Here is a 15,089-nt window from a genome sequence, read left to right as displayed (position 1 = left end):
GGCATCTTAGTTTAGAAATGCATGTCTATAAATTTGTGTATGTGCATATACACACACATATGTCTGTGTGTGTATGAATAGATGAGTAAGTGGGAAAGATGTGTTCCATTTCCCTCAGCACAGTTCCTCTCACTAGCAGAGGAAGGGATCCTATACAGTTTGCATAGGATACCTTGGAGGACTACCCTCCTCCAAGTGAGTGACCAAGGTTCCCCTGTGAACCACCTTGTTCCTACTCAGGACATATATGTTGAGGTTACTATCCAGAGTAATCTGTCACAAGAGGAATGGCAGACCTAAGGAATTCTGCTCAGCTTTCCCAACCCCTCCATGTCTACCTTCCAGCACAGAAATGCCATCCTGCTGGATCATTGCACAGCTGTCAGGATACTACCTCCAAAGCTGAAGGCTCTGAATACTAATAAATGACATTTTGCTTCCAAGGAAGTCTGAAGTACCAACTGTAGTTTGGCAACCAGTCCATTCAGGGCTTTGGAGAACTTGTGTTAGTTATCTCTCTTTCAGTCACTGCATCGGGAACGTGTGTTTCTTCTTGTTGCTCTGCTGTATTGTGAGTATTTCTCCTAAGTGTTGGTTTATAACATGTTCTACTCACTCTGAAAACACCCCAGGCAGCCGGTGGACTAGAAGGAATACACTTGGAAGCAACCATGGTACACTGTAAACTGAAGGAAGCTTTGAGAGAGGTTGCATAGGAAGCAGAATCGCACTCCTTCCTACGTGTGCTCTAATGCAAACACCAGCACAGAGAAGAAAGTTTTGGTGATAGGGTAACAGGAGAAGTCTTCTCCAATGGCTTCTCATCAACAGACCTTGGGCAAAGGGTAACTGGTGAAGAGCCATGTCACGACTCTGGGTAAACTCATCATGCCACCTTCCAGTAGGCCTGGTTGCTCCAAGCCTCACTAAACATGCTTATAAGCTTATCACAACCCCATGTATATTCCTGGGGTTTGAATATAAAACTAGACAGAAGCCAAACAAAGAGCTGTGCTGTAATGCTTCAGTGAACAACATCTCTCAAAAATTCCCATTAGAAATGGAATGAAAGAAAGTAAAACCAACACATCTATTATAACTTCAGCAGAACATCCTTTGTCCCAGCATTACACGCTGTAAAACCAAATCCTACTGGGGATTGTTGCTTTGAATTAACACTATTTATAGAAATGCGCCTTCCCACAGGTACTTCATGCTGAAAACATGACACAGGGAGTGATTCAAAGCAATTAGCACCCTGAAAATGTAACAGACACAAACAAATACAATCTGTTGGAATGCAGCTGATGTTGCCATGTTTTTACCGCTTCCAATAATGATGAACAGCAAGTATTTTAATCGGTGAGCTTTTAAACGTGTGCCTTTCCTATATGGAATAGAAACCAGAAGTGATAAACAGGAATGCTGTGTCTCTTTTGTGCAGGAGACAGACCTTACAAACAAAAAAGAGATGCCACTTACTCTCTTTCTTAAATTGTCTCTACAGTTTAGGGACTGAGTTTTGCACATTACCTATGGATCACTCACCTGTGACTAAGGGAGTTTGTGCAGCTGGCTGTTCCAGTAAGACCATGTGTTGCAGAAGAGGGTTATGTGCAGTTCCCCCATCTCTTTCCAACGTTGTAGTGCTCAAGTAGGGAGTGAGGTGAGTGCCAGGAAATAAAGAGATCCGCTGCTGTAAGGTTGGGATAGTAAGTCTCTCTGCATCTTGCTGCGCTGATCCTCCCTGCAAATGCACAATGGGTGGCAATCACATTAAGGGATAAATCAGGGCAAACAACAACATTCCAAAGGCTGCATCCTCCCTCCCCACTTACACTGGAAGGGCCAGTTGCAGGCAGTCCTAGCGTGATGTTGGGCAAAGAAGGAGATGTGTAGAGTGGAAGCTGCGTAACGGAGCCTTCACGATTCACAAGTCTGTGAGCCAGGCTGGTCTGGAAACAAAAGCAAGAACATTGTCCTGGTGAGAAAGCATCCACGGATCAGATCAAGGACACAGTCCACTTGCTGTGAGAACACATCACAAACATAGAGAGTGTGTAAATTCACCGCTGATGTTGGAAATACTGAACAGGGAAGCTAAACTAGGCTTCAGATCCAGCCTAAATAATCAAGTTCCCCCTCTGCTGCGCTCTGGGGAGACCCCCCCTGCAGCCCTGATCCAACTCTGGGGCAACAGCACAACAGGGACGTGAAGCTGCTGGAGCAAGGCCAGAGGAGGCCATGGAGCTGCTGCGAGGGCTGGAGCAGCTCTGCTCTGGAGCCAGGCTGAGAGAGCTGGGCTGGGGCAGCCTGGAGAAGAGAAGGCTCCTGAAGGGGACACCTTAGAGCAGCTCCAGTGCCTAAAGGGGCTCCAGGAAACCTGGAGAGGGGCTTTGGACAAGGGCCTGGAGGGACAGGACAAGGGGAATGGCTTGAACCTGCCAGAGGGGAGACTGAGATGAGCCCTTAGGCAGAAGCTCTTCCCTGTGAGGGTGCTGAGGCGCTGGCACAGACTTTTCCCAGAGAAGCTGTGGCTGCCCCATCCCTGGCAGTGTTCAAGGCCAGGTTGGACACAGGGGCTTGGAGCAACCTGCTCTAGTGGAAGGTGTCCCTGCCTGTGGCAGGGGCTTGGAACTGGAGGAGCTTTAAAGCCTCCCTCCAATCCAAACCATCCTGTGATTCTATGAAGCACAGACAAGGTACATGCCCTGAACACCGTCTCACAAAGCGGAGATGAGAGCAGGACAACCAACACAGGGATGATCTCACCCTGCAACTGCCACGAACCTCGCTGCCCTACAGAGAGACCTTTTACAGTTTATTTGGTCTTTCCTGGGGACTAAGGATCACCCCTGTGTCCTCCCCAGCATTCTGCTTCTGCTCAGGCTTCAGGCAGAGTCACTGCAAAAAGCTTTTGCAAAGAGATTTAACAGCTTACTTGTCCTTCCCAAGTATTTGCCCTTTTAAAGCTAAGAGAGATTACCTTAAAAACCAAAAGGCATTACAATGACTGTTGTTCTCTTTAGCAAATCACAGACAATTTATGCTACTTACTAGCGTGCTTTAGCTTAAATCAGACTTCAACATTTCATCCTAAAGCCTTAAGGTTGCATTTATGTAGCTGTTTCCTGATTTACTGAATTATCTTATGGCCATTTAAAGCAGGAACACTTAAGTAAAAATACCTTTAATTTCCAAACAAGATTGATTTATGTGCTAGAAAAGCCATTATGAAAATGACAATAAACTGCCTGATTTTCCTGTTAGGAAACAAGTGTTCTGATCATCCTCAATTCTCTACAGGCCTTTTTCCAACTTAAATAAAATAGAGTTGAGATTTCTAAATTACTTTCTATAGAATTTCTGCTGTTTAACTCAGGTGCTGTTGTGAGAAGAGGGTTTACGATTAACTTATTGTTATACTGTGGAACAATCTGTATCGATGTAACAGGTAGCTGAAGAATGGCTTAATACATTTTAAACTTAAATTCAAAGTCCTCTAAGACAATGAGACTTTGCAGGTTATTTCCTTGGTCGCAGGGTTATGGCCAGCTCTGGATCATAAAAACCTGGTTTCTTCCCTCAAAGACTACACTGAAGCTTAAAGTAACGTGCTGGGGGGAAGCACAGAAGAACTAGTATTGAAAACCAAACATTTTCGATAGCACAACCTCCAAGAGCAATCCCACCTCTTTGATTTATCAGCATTTAAGGGGAGCAGCTTGTCCTGGCTTTGGCTTTAACAGAGCACCCCACCTCTGCACCTGAGGGTTGTGCTGCCTGTGCAAGAAGGACGGGAGGAGGAAAGCCTTCCCAATGCGTGTTACTGTTATCAGACACTGGGCTGCCTTTTACATGCAGTCTTCGATGTGCCACTGACTTGCCAGACGTTCTTCCCAAATCCAACTGTATATAATTGTAAGTGGTCAACAGTCACCCAGTTTTCCCAGGATCCTGCACAAAATTTCATCTGCAGAGTGAATTTTTTCTTATTTTCTTCTGCCTTCTTGGGCTTTCGTTAAGGCATTCCAGCTTATTGAAAATATCACAGAATCATGGAATGGTTTGGGTTGGAAGGGAGCTTAAAGCTCATCCAGTTCCAACGCCCCTGCCCCGGGCAGGGACACCTTCCACTAGAGCAGGTTGCTCCAAGCCCCTGTGTCCAACCTGGCCTTGAACACTGCCAGGGATGGGGCAGCCACAGCTTCTCTGGGAAAAGTCTGTGCCAGCGCCTCAGCACCCTCACAGGGAAGAGCTTCTGCCTAAGAGCTCATCTCAATCTCCCCTCTGGCAGGTTCAAGCCATTCCCCTTGGCCTGTCCCTACAGGCCCTTGTCCAAAGCCCCTCTCCAGCTTTCCTGGAGCCCCTTTAGGCACTGGAGCTGCTCTAAGGTCTCCCCTTCAGGAGCCTGCTCTTCTCCAGGCTGCCCCAGCCCAGCTCTCCCAGCCTGTCAGTTCTTCCAAAGAAAGAAAAAATGTGTTTTTAAGGTCTCACTTCACAAGCTGGAAAGGAGGAGATCTGCAGGGAGCACTCTGCTGCTGAGCAGTACCTGGTAAGGACAAACGATGTGCATACCCACACGCTGCTTCTGCCAAGTAATTGTGAGCACTAGTGGCAATTTGGCTTTAATTTAAATGACATAATGGTAGCGTGCCACATTGAGAAGAAGATAGTTATTGTCAGCACGGTAATGTAATAGTTTACTGATATCATAAATGAAACAAAACTACATCCATTTTCCCTTTGAACAATCAATACTCTGTAGTTGTGCCTCAAAGTATCTCCTGGGGATTTGTTTGAAAAACAGCGAAGAGCAAAATGCAACAGCTTGACACTATCAGCATCTGGTATTTAGCAGCATTATCGTCACTTTAAATATACAGATCTCATCTACGGGGTGTACACAAACATTTGCTGAATTGCACAGAAGAGAACAATTTCAGCATGCACGATTTTGGGCTGTAGACAAGTACTTTTTATAGCCTTGCATCAAGTGCAATGGCAATGAATATCCTGTACCTGGCAGAGATGGAAAAACCTTTGGATTTCAAACCAGCATTTAAACAGTGTCTATTTTAAAAGGAGGCAGAGAGCTGTAGTCTTTCTCACTGAAGACAAGCATTGAAACTTAAATAATAGATTTACCAGATATTAAACCAGATATAAACCAGATATTAAACAGATACCATCTTCCACGAGACTTGAAATGGTTCCAGAGGTGACTGAGCCAACTAAGAAGCAAAGAGACCTATTTCTCATTTAAAACAAAACTTGAAGGTGTCCCCAGATTAAGAAGGACACGGAGCTGTTGGAGTGAGTCCAGAGGAAGCCATGAGGATGATCAGGGGCTGGAGCCCATATGAAGACAGGCTGAGAACATTGGGGCTACTCAGCCTGGAGAAGAGCAGCTTCCAGTGTCTGAAGGGGGCTACGAGGATGCAGAGAGGGACTCTTCATCAGGGACTGGAGTGATAGGACAAGGGCTGATGGGTTCAAACTGAAACAGGGGAAGTTCAGGTTAGATCTAAGGAAGAAGTTCTTCCCTGTGAGGGTGCTGAGGCGCTGGCACAGACTTTTCCCAGAGAAGCTGTGGCTGCCCCATCCCTGGCAGTGTTCAAGGCCGGGTTGGACACAGGGGCTTGGAGCAACCTGCTCTAGTGGAAGGTGTCCCTGCCCGTGGCAGGGGGTTGGAACTGGGTGATCTTAAGGTCTTTTCCAACCCAAACCATTCCATGATTCTATGATTTAGCTAAGCCATTCAAGTATGCCTGGGATGCTGGAGGAGAACAGTTTGTGCAACAGGTTATCGATGTTCTGTTTGCCATCACGCAGTGATTTATGTTTCATTCTGTTCTATGATGGCAATGATCCAATAGATTTAACACAGTCCTGGGCAGTTTTAAAATTGGAACTGCACAATCACGTCTGTTCTATTTTGCCTCTTTCCCAAAAACTATAAGAAAGTGGAAAAAAAAAACAACCCCTCCAAAGCTCCAGACATGATTTTCAGGGAAATGAAAACTTGGATTTTCTTCCTCCTTTACGCACAGGTTGTTTGGAGATTGTGCAACAAATGCTGCTCTGGTTAAAATTCCAGAGGCACACACTTCTCACATGCAGCAGCATTGCTGTGAATTACCCACTGTGGTACAGCTGCAAAAGAGGCAAAGATGATTCCCAGGGGAAGGCTTTGGCACTTACAGGGACTATTCCCAGATCATTTGCACTGCTCATGTCTCAGCTAAAATGTTGCTGCATTACAAGCAGTTGATGAAAAGAGTTTCTCTCATAGTCTGTGCCCACTTTATTAGGTATTAGTGGTCTAATCACAGATTATTGATCTGAGAAATAAAATGGTTATGGAGAACACCACAGCTTCACCTTCACCTGTATCAGCTAACCCTGACTGTGGGAAGCTGCCTACTCTGTTTATATCCCAAGAAATTGTTGAATCCACTAGTTTTTCCATCATCAGTACTTGGGGATTTGCAGTTTGCTAAGTATAGACAGCTCCTGGATCAGCAAAACCAGCACCTCAGTGCTAGTCTTCTGGGGCTGACACAAACGCACCCAAGATGTGCCCTCAGCTCAGTCAGGCTTCAGTTCTGCAAGCCCAACCAATAACCCTGGATACGAGATGACTTTTCCCAGATCTGCTCCAAACTACTCCACAGTTGGTGTGCAGCTCAACAGCCACATCTCTTTAGAGCAGCTTCAGCTGATGGTGTCAAGTGAAGACTCCACCTTGCACTGTCATAGAGTCATGGAATGGCTTGTGTTGGAATGGACCTTAAAAGCTCATCCAGTTCCAACCCCTGCCACGGGCAGGGACACCTTCCACTAGAGCAGGTTGCTCCAAGCCCCTGCGTCCAACCTGGCCTTGAACACTGCCAGGGATGGGGCAGCCACAGCTTCTCTGGGAAAAGTCTGTGCCAGCGCCTCAGCACCCTCACAGGGAAGAGCTTCTGCCTCAGAGCTCATCTCAATCTCCCCTCTGGCAGGTTCAAGCCATTCCCCTTGGCCTGTCCCTACAGGCCCTTGTCCAAAGCCCCTCTCCAGGTTTCCTGGAGCCCCTTTAGGCACTGGAGCTGCCCTAAGGTCTCTCCAGAGCACAGCAGAGGGGCAGGATCCCCTCCCTGACCTGCTGCTCACGCTCTGGGGGTGCAGCCCAGCACACGGCGGGGTTCTGGGCTCAAGCACACACTGAAGCCGGGTCATGGGGAGCTTTTTCTCACCCAACACCCCCAAGTCCTTTTCCTCAGGGCTGCTCCATCCATTCTCCACCAGCCTGTGTTTGTGCTTGAGATTGTCTTAATCTTTACAGTAATTGTCTAAATCTTCTAAGTCCTACAGCAGAATAGAGTGAATGTAGCTGTGTGTTGGATAGTTTGGCAGAGGAGAGGGTGCAGATATTTAATATTCCCCATATTAAATACTGTTACACTACATTAGAAACAAAAATAAAGTGAAAATCTGTACAAAACTAGAAAGCATTAAGGGCTCACATTTATAGTGCAAGAAGCCCTTTTCAATTCTAAACGACAATTTGGGGAGAACAAGTCCAAGCCTGTATTTACAGTCCTGATGGTAAAACAGAAACTATATTCATGGGGAGAACAGCTAATGGTAAGCTGAATAAAAAGAAATGCACCAGTAACATTACACAATGACACTGGTTTTGTACATACAAGGCTTATAGTGAGAGCCAGTTAAAGTGGCCCACACCCCAATATCTGCCTTTAGAAGAAGGTGGGCTTCAGTAACCCTGAACACAGGAGCTGTTATCCCCCAGTTTACCCAGTCCAACATCCTGCCCTTGACATCTGTAGCAGACGCCTCAAGTAATGGTGAAAGCTTTGGGCCAGGAGGATGATGAGGGGCTGGAGCACCTCCCATACAAAGGCTGAGAATATTGGGGCTGTTGAGCCTGGAGAAGAGAAGCTGCGTGGAGACCTCAGAGCAGCTTCCAGTGTCTGAAGGGGGCTACAAGGATGCTGGAGAGGGGCTCTTCATCAGGGACTGGAGCGATAGGACAAGGGGTGATGGGTTCAAACTGAAACAGGGGAAGTTCAGGTTGGATCTAAGGCAGAAGCTCTTCCCTGTGAGGGTGCTGAGGCGCTGGCACAGACTTTTCCCAGAGAAGCTGTGGCTGCCCCATCCCTGGCAGTGTTCAAGGCCAGGTTGGACACAGGGGCTTGGAGCAACCTGCTCTAGTGGAAGGTGTCCCTGCCCGTGGCAAGAACTGGATGATCTTAAGTTCCCTTCCAATGCAAACTATTCCATGATTATCCACTAGCATGTAGTATCAGGCACCAACCTTTCAAATCCCCAAGTGGGGAGGAAAAGGTTAAATCCATTCCCTTTAATACAGGTCTGGTTTGTTCATATTTAGACAAAGCTACTGCACGCAATAACTTCACCCTTTAGACAACATATGTGAACAGATTCCCCTGATTTAAAAATACTTCCAGTTGACCAGGAAACGCTCTTCACGCTTTACCTTGTTAAATCCCTGTCTTTTGACTCTCTCCTCACAACAAACCCCCTACAAGTTACCACAAGCAGCTTGTGAGCTGGCTCGGCTGAGATTTAATCAACAGATAATGCATCCTGTCATGCCAGACTGAGAGGTAATTCCCAAAGCCTGCCCCAAGTCATGATCCAGGTTTTTGTTTCTGTGGTGCACACTGGTTTGTCCACTTCAATTCCTAAAACTCTGCAAAACCTGATTTGAAGCCCAAGTGTTAAAACCGAGAGGGAGGAAGAGCTCTGTACCTCTGCTTGAATACTCGTGACTGATCCTGCAATTCCATTCTCGGTGCTTATGTTATTGGAGCTGTTGTTTGGAGAGCTGGGACCAGATCCAGGAGCACTGTTGCATGCAGAGTCTAAAAACACATCCAAAACCAACTTTCAGTGTTACAAATAATCTCCGTGATGGTATTTAAACAGATAACAATCCTTCAAGTTTTGTTTTGGAGGAAAGCAACCTTCCTCCACCCCATCTCCCCGCCTAAATCTTCCCAAGGCTCTTAAAATACCAACAAATGATTTCAAATGGGCTGTCCAAGTACCTACTTACCATACTTAAGTCTTCTCCTCCCGGGGATTTCTCTTACAGTGTAATAATAACTTTAAATACAATTGGAAGATAATAAAAGACATGGGAAAGGCTTGAAAAGGCCAAACTGGAGGATGTCGGATTGTCCTGCTTCAGTTTCCTAAGAGTGCTTCTCTCCCCCTCTTTAGCCTATAACCCCAACGACACCCTCTACTCATGTATTGCATCGGACTTCACACTGGAACAACCAGGGGAACTGTCTCAGCCTTGACATTTTCCCACGCAGGCTTCTGGTCCATCTGGATTTACTGGACAGTGGCCACTAGCACCGAGCCCTCACGCTGGTTGGGTACAAGAACTGACCTTTGCTTTTAGAAAGAAGCACTGAGATTTTCCAGTGCGGGGCATGTGGCATGTCCCTGTCCCCTGTGAAGTGCCCACACCATGCCTGGTCCTCAAAGAAACAAGACCTGCCTTGGTTTGCCCTTCACACAACTCCCGCAGCACTGAGCTCCACCACAAAAAAGCCTGGGGACTGACTTCCGAGGATGGTATTTTGCCAGGATGGCAAATTCAGTTGTTTGATGGGGTTTAAAAGCTGTCTGAGTGAAACGGGGCTGGATGGACAACTGGCCATGGTCATGGCTGAGCATATTTCAACAAGAATCAGGCAAAGCTCTACAGAGTCCAAATCTGTTTAAATCACTGCCTTTTTTGGCAGGTAAATCTTCTCCCTCTGTTTACTGAGGGAGTAAAAAAGGCTCAGAAAACCCTCTCCATTTTATGTACTTGATCAATACATTCCCTTTGAACTCGCTAACCAGAACCATGGAGGTGCCCAGCCCAAAATCAAAGCCTCCCATCAACAACACAGAAATAACAACAAACAGAAAGAGCATGTGAAATGGCAACAGCCAGAAATCTTCCCTTAGAAGGTGTCTCACGCAGTGCACGGCCCAGTTTCCACTGCTTCTCCTTTTAGTTTGGAAGGTAAATAACATTCTAAACCTTTTCTTTCGCCTAAAAGCCATGTGACATATAGCAATATATGAGTGAAGTAGATGATTGGATTTTCAGACCTGCTATAAATGCTGCTTAGCTCTTGAAATCATCTATTCCCTTGCAAAACAGAGAGGCACCAAGTGATGCATAGCTACCCCAGGGTCTCCTGAAAGCACTGTGCTCTCTAAAGACAGCTCACTTGGAGTTCCTCTGAATGATGCTACTGTGCCTTAAAGTGAGCCAAGTCTGGAAAAGCTGTTACAGAGTGGTACTTACACACAGGCATCCCTAGATGGTGCTAAGAATTAACTTTATGGTAGTCTATATAATCTGCTTTACCCTGATTCCTCCTTATAAACTTGATTCCCAGAAGAATATTATTCTTCAACAAGAAACTGTCAAATAAGTAGTCAAAATATCAGAGAGAGAGAGATATATAAAATATATATATATATATATATAAAAACCAATGCCTTACATGCTTTAAAACCTTGGTGTAATTACCTAACAAGGAACTATGGCAGTCTGCCCAAAAGCTTAAACAAACAGGGGTTATAAAGCATTTCCTGGTGGAGGACGACAGCCGTGAATTACAGCCTCCCCAAGGATATTAAAAGGATCATCTTTGAGAAAGTTGATTTCTCAACCTGCTGCTGAACATCACAGAAATGCTTGGGGGAACCAAAAATACCCAGCACTCTGGTGGCATATTTCCATGTCTTCAAACCACCTCCAAACCCAAGCTCCTGGAGTTGATAGCGTTATCTCAACAGATCGGTACCTAATGGACTGACGCTGCTGACGCACTCTGACATCTCCCACTGCTGAACTCGGCCAACTTCATCCCGGTTTCACCAACACATGAGAGATCCAGACTGAATGCAGGGATTCATTCGGGGAAGGGAACATCTCATGGAGCGTGTGGCTGCAGGGCAGATGCGTTGCTCACCCACCTACCTGTGACATCCAGTGGGCGCTTCTTCAGAGCGGTAACCACCGGACCATCTTTTCTGCGCAAGAGGGGGCTGCTCCGTCTTTCAGCAACTTTCTGCTTTAGTCTGGATCGTAACTTCAGGTTGGGTTCAGATGCTGAACAGGATAAAGCAAAGCAGAGAGTGTTTTGGTTAATATTAGTTCAATTTTTTACTTATTTCAGTAGTTTTTAACACAAAGGCTGGGTTGAAGTTCAGCATTTGCAGAAGCCTAAATGAAATTAGTCATTCCATAGCACAGATGTGGAAGAAAGACTTAACAGAATGAGCAGGTCCCAGCCCATGTGACAGCTGAATTCACTGGCAATGAAAGTCAATCGCATTTTAATTGATAATAATCATCCTGCAATCTCTTCTCTCAACTGAAGACACAGCTTTACAAGCAACTGTGAACTCAGACTACTGCAGACAGCATCATTCACCTTCCCTAGCTTCCCAACTTGCTTCCAAGCCAGTGGTAAAGCTAAACTACAGGATCAAAACCATCAGTACAGGAATTGGTGAAACAACTGAGATGTTGCTGTTTGGTCAAGCATGGAGTATCACCATGGGGCTCAGACAGCATCTGCAATGCACTGATGAAACGGGCAGCTTCCCACCCGTGGAGTCATCCAGCCCTAGGGTGAGCTGGCTTAGGGAGGAACACCAGGGGAGGGGGAAAGAAAACATGAAAATCAAAGCCCACAACCAAACCAGGAGAGTGTTTTCCTGCTGCTTCACCTCCCTGAAGCAACTCACCTTGGAGCGAGATGAGCCTGTGTCTTCTGTAGCCAGTGTCAACTCAAGAAAGAGGGCATGAGAGCGTGGCCAAGGCCAAAGCAAACACCAGGGAGGAGAAGGTTTGTTTGTTTGGGGAGCAACTTGGTTTTCATCATCACAGGCACAAAACTAAACTGTATCTAAACCCACATCAAACGCTTTGAGAATTCAGGGCTGCCAAGGGTAGGTGTGCATGGATTTCCTGAGACCACAGTCTGACTTGCTTTGTGTTCATCATCCTTCTGAGAGCCTCTCTTCAACACTTCTGCTGTATCTAAATCCTGGAATTTCATTTCTCCAAAAGCAAAGCAGAGCTCCTGGGAAGCTCTATCCTAATGCCTCCGGGTTAATGACAGCAATTCCGAACACATTTGTATGGCACAGATTATCAAGGTTTTATAAAGGTAATGAGGCTTTAAGTCAAGATTCCTCCTGCAAGATGATTTTCTCTGTAAACTTCCTGATCCCTTCAGTATACATGAACTATCTGCTTTGGTGCTTGAAGGCTCCTGACAGTTATGAGATTTGTGAACTGGCCCAATCTTTTCCCCTCTTCAACCTCTTAACAACTCTGCAGCTTAATCCCTTTGAACAAGCAAATCCTGAGCTCTCACCATTAACCACCCATACACTCAGCTCCCCGTACTCGAGGGACAATGAGCTATATTGCTTAAGGAGAATTAAAAGAGGGTTTACAAACTGATTTGAATTAACTAAGGCTGGCTACAGATACATTTTCCCTACAGTTGGCTTTGACCACTGGGTCACGTCAAAAATCAAGCCTGACAACATGAATTGCAGGGTTCAAAAATCAGAAGGCTGCTGAATTCAAGATCAAATGCTTGAAGTTAAGCCATCAAAACAGTTCTTTGATGAAACTTTTATTGGGGCGGGGAGGGGGAGAACAGAGCTTTCATGAATGTTTTGGACAGGCAAATGCCAGCAAGAGATAAAGGGAGCGCTAAGAGTGTCAGACTCCTCAAGATGATGCTTAAAATGCAGTATGAAGTGCATTAGCAAAGGGGAAATAATCTTACAGGGCATTTGCATGTAAAATGGCAGGGGACTGAATGCAAATCTGCCATCTGCTTGGAGGGCAATATTGGAAGAGTGGACTAGTTAAAATATACAAGCATAGGTTCTAACTAGCTACTTCATTAAGTTCTCTTCAAAACAGAAGTTGACTTACTGCTTTAAAAGTAGCCTTTAGGTACATGAACATCCAGTACCTCATCCCTCAGCCTTTAATTCACAGTTTTAATTGGTTCCAAATCTTGAGGATTAGTAACTGTGTAGATGCTCCAGTCAAGACTTTAAAGAACAAATGGGAACTAGATGCCGATACATCCGGTTTGGATACATCTGCATTGCCAACCAGTAAGTGAAATATAAGCCTCTGCCCCAGCTGTTGAAAGGATCTGTCTTCTGCCAAAGAAAAACAGGATGATAAAAACTGTACTTGAGCACAGATTTTATTCATATGCAATGTAGACCCTGCATGGTGTTCAGCTGAAGGATGTTTTCTGTTGAGAACAGACAAGTACTTGTGAGGTTTTCCAAATACAGAGAAGGAATTGGTTAGAAACACCTTCAAAACGGGCAGGGAAACAAAAGATCTGAGGGTCACAGATTACCCAGCACAACCAGATCTGCCCCCTATGCAGAGCCACAATACCCATGTCCTGCCATGTAACAGGAAGGGAATGAACATAGACAATCACAGCCTTAACAGAGAAAACACCTCGAGAACAGATTATTGCGAAAGCAGGGTATTACAATTTGTCAGACAAAACTCTTTTCAGGCAAAACTATCCCACATATTTCTCCTTCGCTTCCTCAGCCAGAGTTTTGAAACCCCAAAGAGTCTCTTTTAAGAACTGTATTTCTTTAGCTCCTTCTGATTGTGTTTTTATCTCCACCGCCCCGCTAAAATCCCAAATCTAACCTGTCATCAAGACCTCAGACAGCATAATGCCAACCCACATTTAATTGGGTGCTATACAGCCCAAATGACGTGAATTCAAATTCAGCACAGGCAGTGCAGAACAGTCTTAAATTCAAGGAATTGACATATAGCATCTTTTCTCAGAAAATATGTAGCTTTAAACAGGCATTTCCAAACCTCAAAGCAATCATTTAAGCTGATTCAGATGGATTTTTAACTAATAGATACCGGCAAATAGTTTTAAGCTGAAGAGAGCTGTCCTTCAAATGGAGAAAGCAGGAATTCAAGCAACATGGAACTATCGATACTAGATACTCAACACAGGTCAGATGTTCTCCCAGGAACATCAATTCCACTGGAAATCTCCCAATATTCACCCTGTCAGGCAATATACCCAAATAAAGCCAACTAAACCAATCACTGCTACCTACAGTAAGCTTAAGACTGAATTACACAACTTACTGGTCTTCTACATCTTAAGGTGAAACCTTGAAAAACAAACACTGGGAAGTTAGAAAGAAATCAGGTTGATTCCTGTTTAGCAAACAGATGGAGCCCATGCCAAGTCTGAGTCAGCTTCCACAAAGCCAGTGGGATTTCTTCAGCAGTGACATACTTAATTTGGCCTATAATAAGGATTTATACAAAGAATATTTTGTTTTCCTCCCAGTAAATTAATAACTAGAGCATAAGCCAAAAGCTTCCCTAGTTTGCACAGGCTCAAACCCAACTTACCCCTCTTATACATCGTTTACTGCAGCAGGACCCATGTAAAACAATTCGCCAACATTTATGTCATTCTCATTGTTTTCTTCCTAGAATTGCATCCCCTAAGCTGCTGAACTAATGGGACATTAAGTCTATGCAAGTCAAAAAACACAAAGTCCTGGGCAGACTTTGCCATGTTCCCACTAACCATCCATGTTTCTGATCAAATAGCAAACAAAGCACCATGAAAACCCTCATCCCAATCCTTGAACATCTTGATTTCAGCAGCTGAGGACTGTGAGGGTGCTGAGGCGCTGGCACAGACTTTTCCCAGAGAAGCTGTGGCTGCCCCGTCCCTGGCAGTGTTCAAGGCCAGGTTGGACACAGGTGCTTGGAGCAACCTGGCCACTTTAAAGCCATTTAAGGCCAGTTTAGGTTCTAAGGTCTCCCCGGAGCCTTCTCTTCTCCAGCCTGAGAATATAGCAAGTATCTTGTAAAAATCTAAAAAAACCTGAAATGCAAATCTAATCTAAAATCTCTTAAATATATAGCAAATGTTTTTATCCAAATGTATATTTCTAGACACATTATCTCAGGTGATGCCATCCGACAAGCCAAG

General features: G+C 45.2%; 1 protein-coding gene across 16 annotated transcripts in view; it reads right to left on the bottom strand.

Annotated features, from left to right (window-relative positions):
* The window catches only part of HDAC4 (histone deacetylase 4), a 236,430-nt gene that overhangs the window by 69,573 nt on the left and 151,768 nt on the right, over positions 1-15,089 (bottom strand). For all 16 annotated transcript variants that reach the window (XM_030485807.1, XM_030485810.1, XM_030485798.1 and 13 more), the window contains 4 exons: positions 11,024-11,155; positions 8,779-8,891; positions 1,839-1,955; positions 1,549-1,747 (listed from right to left, as the gene is read on the bottom strand). In XM_030485807.1, coding sequence (XP_030341667.1) covers positions 1,549-1,747; positions 1,839-1,955; positions 8,779-8,891; positions 11,024-11,155 — 561 coding nt within the window. The remainder of the gene's footprint in view (positions 1-1,548; positions 1,748-1,838; positions 1,956-8,778; positions 8,892-11,023; positions 11,156-15,089) is intronic.

This window comes from Strigops habroptila, chromosome 5 (genome assembly GCF_004027225.2).
Source record: "Strigops habroptila isolate Jane chromosome 5, bStrHab1.2.pri, whole genome shotgun sequence".
Classification (NCBI taxonomy): Eukaryota; Metazoa; Chordata; class Aves; order Psittaciformes; family Psittacidae; genus Strigops; species Strigops habroptila.
The sequence above is the reverse complement of the archived record's forward strand: the minus strand, read 5'-3'. Positions and strand labels throughout refer to the sequence as shown.